The sequence below is a fragment of the Pezoporus wallicus genome, unplaced genomic scaffold (assembly GCF_028554395.1).
Source record: "Pezoporus wallicus isolate ANWC-B61680 ecotype Strahan unplaced genomic scaffold, APGP_CSIRO_Pwel_v1 contig_5352, whole genome shotgun sequence".
Taxonomy (NCBI): Eukaryota; Metazoa; Chordata; class Aves; order Psittaciformes; family Psittacidae; genus Pezoporus; species Pezoporus wallicus.
In genome coordinates, this window is record NW_026639660.1 from 4,749 (window position 1) to 8,976 (window position 4,228).

Sequence of the window (4,228 nt, forward strand, 5' to 3'; positions counted from 1 at the left end):
CAGAGCTTTGCTAGTCACAGCACCAAGCCTGTCAAGGTTCATGGAGTGCCTGCATGACGCTGTCAGTCATGCAGTTTAGTCTTCAGTAGTCCTTGAGAACTTTATGTCCTTACATGTCCCTTCCAACTAGAGATATTCTATGATTCTAGGACAGAGAGGGAACATTCTAACTAGGGTAGCAATACAGAGAACTGAATTACTGAACCTTTCCAAGTCCCTTCAAACTTTATTCTGCCAATTAAATTCAGCATAGCAGTCACAGAAGATCAATGACTAATGCTGAACAGCACACCTCATGAATGTACACATCCGCATCTGACACTGCAGTTGAGCTGTTCAGCTGCTGAATCTAATAGTTTGTTCTAACTAAACCCATTTTGTGGTCTTCTGAAGCAACTTCTCTCCCCTCTGCTTTATCAGTACTTCCTCAAAATAAATTTTAACTGCTTTTGTTTGCTTTCTGTTTAGGCATGTTGCGTGTTGAGGATGCTATATAAAATCAAATTAAGTTACATACATTATCACCCATGTGATTCCCATAAGGAATTTTCCTCTTTGTGTCATACACCATCAGGTGATGTAGCCCTACGGAATTATTCAGACTTTCATCCAGCAGTGCAGTTTCTGTACTTTATTTTGAAAGTCTCTTAATAACTGGTTTAAAACAAGTGAACAAATTAAAAGTGTTCTTTATTAAATAACTCAAAAGGTAAAGCAAACTGTGTGATTAAGAAAGACAACATCAAACTTCCAAAGGATTTTTACAGCAGAAAACAAACTGTGGCAAATGAACATTTCAGTCTAGCAGCCAAACTGTCCTCGTTTTTATGGAGTTAATTTCGGTCCTCAAATTGTGACTTGTTTTTTAAGAGATATGCTGCTAGAAATTCAATGGGATTTGGTGGTCTGCAAAGAAGAAAATAAATAAAATGTTACTAATTTTTGTTAGATTAAATTAAATAGCTGAAGAACTAATTACCTTCCCTTTAAAAGCAACATAACTCCTCCCAGACACAAACATTGATGTAGGGATAATCAACTCCCTAGAGTTACCCTGTAAACTACTAGTTTATGTCTGAGGAGAAAGTTTTTAATAAGGAGTTGTAGCCACTGCTGGTTCAGTGTTACTGACTTGCTAGAACAGCCACATGCCTAGAACTAGAGTACAGTCTGTAAGTGTAAATACTGCATGCACACCATTGGAAGTTACACATATTTGCCTATTTCTGTAACTCGTGCTGCATAAAGTGGAAGTTAATCTGTCAGTGATTTCTTGCTTCATTTTCATCAAATGGTTACTGCATAGCTTTGTGCGTTAGAGCTGTTTTCTCGGTGCTGTAACTTGCAAGAGGTTGCTAACACTTTTGATCACTGGCCTTCACCTGCAAGGTTTTTAAAAAAGTTCTTCCAGCTACAGTGCATGAATCTTGATAATCTGGATCCTGTCCACAGAATAAATTTACTTATTCCATACTGAGTCAGGCCAAAGGCCTGGCAGTGAACAAATAGCCTATAAAGAGCATTAAAAAAGGGGGTGAAGGCACACAGAACTGCACAAAGATATTTCTACATATCATCCTTTTGGCCTCCAACCATGTACCAACTTCTGTGTTGGCACCTATAATAGTCCTGGTGGATTCCTCTACAACTTAGTCCAGTTAGACCTTGCCCCCAAATAAAATGTTAATATCCTCAACCTAAGGCAAAAAATTATATAGCTTAATTATGTGAGCTGTGAAGGATCACCTCTTTGTTCATTATGAAATAAGCTACCTGCTTCACTTAATTGGATTGCTCTATCAGAAGAGAAAATAAACAATTCATCCCAACTCTTCATGTTTGTGCTATTCATGATTCAACAGATTCCTATTATATTCTCTCAGAAGTGTCATTTCTAGGTATCTGTTCAGTCACTCTGTATACAGACAGCATTCCATACTTCTGACAACCTCGTCATTCTTACTTTTTCACGTTCCACCAGAATACAAAGGAATGTGACTTAGACACAATATTAAAAATATGAGAACATTCTAAATTTAAATAGTGACATTCTGCTTGTTCTTACCCATTCAATTTCTAAGTCCTACCATTTGGTATTTCTTTTTGACTGAGCAATGCACTGGCACATATATTTGACAGTTTAAAGCTATTTTTTTCACAAGAAGGAAGAATAATTTTGTCACTAGCATTATCCTCCTAGGTGCATCACTTTGTGTTTATTTGTATTAAATCTTTCACTTTTTGTCATTTCATAGTTTCAGTTTCATAGCAGTCTTCCATAGCTTCACACTGAGTTTATGAAGTTTTTGTGCAATTATTTACAATCAACAGACTTAAAGAAACAAAACCTTTGCAGTAGTATTCCTCACTCGGAGATCACAAATTCGAATAATAATCTATCATGCCATATGCACCTAAGTGAGGAACACATCCTGCAGGGCCAGAGTAATTCATAGGTTCACAAACCTGTTGTAATGACTCTCACAACTAGCAAAGCCCTGTCTGGTGTGTGAGGTCTGAAAACGTAACATAGCACTAATGTTTGAGACCTACTTTTTTCCCAACAACAGAAGGGACATTGAAGCATCTTACCTCTCTTTTGCAAGCACAGCGAGTCCTTGTAGTAAGATAGGTACAACTGTCTGATCCAAGTAGGCACGTGTGGGCAACGACTGAAGATCCACTTTCTGCTTCGATGTTTTCTCTGCATTTATTTTCTCATTTTCTACTATCCTCTGAAATGGAAAACAAAAAAAGGGTGAGTGGGAAATGAACACTGGTAATGTTCACAGCCACATCTGCTTTGAAGCGTGAGTGCAAAGTACCCATCTTCCTACAAGTTGCTGGCAAGATGAAAGAAAATTTAAGTGCATATTTGTCCTTGCATAAAAACCTAACCCAGAGGAGCCTTCTGTTCAATTCTTACTTTTTGATGAAACAACATTAGGAATTCATGAGTTTTCTAAATCAGAAGATACCAGTCTCTATCATTTTTATTTCTGTTTTTCCATTCAGAGATTTAAATTCTACACCCAAGAATGACTGGAATGACTGCTAACAAGAGCAGTCTTAATTAAATGGCTCCTGTGTGCATGCACTGCGAACGCAAAACACTAACAGCATGAGAAATTCAGGTGGAGCCTGACCAAGGGGACTCTATTAAAGTCAAGCACTTCAAGACTGTGCTTTATTAAAAGTATAGATGGACCCTTTGAAGAAAACGTATGCAAAATGCTTCAAAAATGCTTTTGGTCAAAAAGTGCTGAATCATCTTACGCCATTAACTGCAGTTAAAAAAGGGTACCCTACCACTGCTAGTAAACAAAATGTATTCAAGGGAGCATAAGCATATCTACAGATACGGGACCAACATATCCAACGTGTTAAAGTTCTGTAGCAGAAGTTGAAGCCAACAAACAAGCAGGGGGATGAGTCACAAAGGATATTTAAGAGAAGGTTTCTGCAAAAGCTTAGCAAAAAGCTGATAATGGAAGGAGACTGAAGGCTCTTTTTTAATAAATATTAAGGAAGTATCATAGGGTTATTACTGTAATCCACCCTGTTACCAACAGCTGAGAGAATGGATTGTGTCTGCTCTTTCTCAGCATAAGTAATTAAAGACAGCTTGGATTAATCTGTGAATATGAAAAGAATCCCTTCCTTTGATACTTCTCTAGAAATTCCATCAACTCTTCCCTGTAATTTAAGTCTGCCTGGCTTTTTGTGGCACAATAAAGCATATATATATATAAAATAGATAATGATGAAATAGATAATGATCCTAGGATACTTCCAAAAACCCCCACCTCATTAAAGGTTTCGTTATTTACTTCAGTACCATTTAATATCATGGAAGCAACACAACAGAACACGTATTAACGAACTGTTGCTCTGTAGGTTCAATTTCTATCTGACTTTCTTGGGAACATTGTATTTGCTGAAGTTAGACTCAAAACTCAACATTTTCCCCCTTGATCAGGAATATGACTTCCCTGGTACTTCACAACAACAAAATCTTTGTTACCTCTACATTTTCAGTGAGGCCATATTCAGAGTGGGGATTTTCTGGAACCTGAAAAATAACACACTGTCAGCAAAATGAAAAAGCTCCGTTCACACATGTAGCATTATGCACATAAAGCATTTCCTGCAGTACCTGTGGCTGTCCCTCCATGATCTGCTCTGCCTCCATGATTTGAAAAGTGGACTTTGCTGGACACACAGAAAT

General features: G+C 37.5%; 1 protein-coding gene across 1 annotated transcript; it reads right to left on the reverse strand.

Annotated features, from left to right (window-relative positions):
* Nucleotides 1–616: 616 nt before the first annotated feature.
* Nucleotides 617–4,228, reverse strand: DPY30 (dpy-30 histone methyltransferase complex regulatory subunit). The gene is made up of 4 exons (XM_057415405.1): nt 4,157–4,228; nt 4,025–4,072; nt 2,593–2,735; nt 617–906 (listed from the first exon to the last, which is right to left on the reverse strand). The coding sequence occupies exons 1-4, from the start codon at nt 4,190–4,192 to the stop codon at nt 834–836; spliced, it is 300 nt and encodes a 99-aa protein (XP_057271388.1). The 5' UTR covers nt 4,193–4,228; the 3' UTR covers nt 617–833.

What these genes read in the sequence shown, in the direction of transcription:
- DPY30 (XM_057415405.1), bottom strand. Translation starts at nt 4,192, where the DNA reads ATGGAGGCAGAGCAGATCATGGAGGGACAGCCACAG. An exon ending in TCATGGAGGGACAGCCACAG is followed by an intron (nt 4,073 to 4,156) that starts GTACTGCAGGAA and finishes GTTATTTTTCAG; the next exon opens with GTTCCAGAAAATCCCCACTC. An exon ending in GCTGTGCTTGCAAAAGAGAG is followed by an intron (nt 907 to 2,592) that starts GTAAGATGCTTC and finishes TCTTCTTTGCAG; the next exon opens with ACCACCAAATCCCATTGAAT.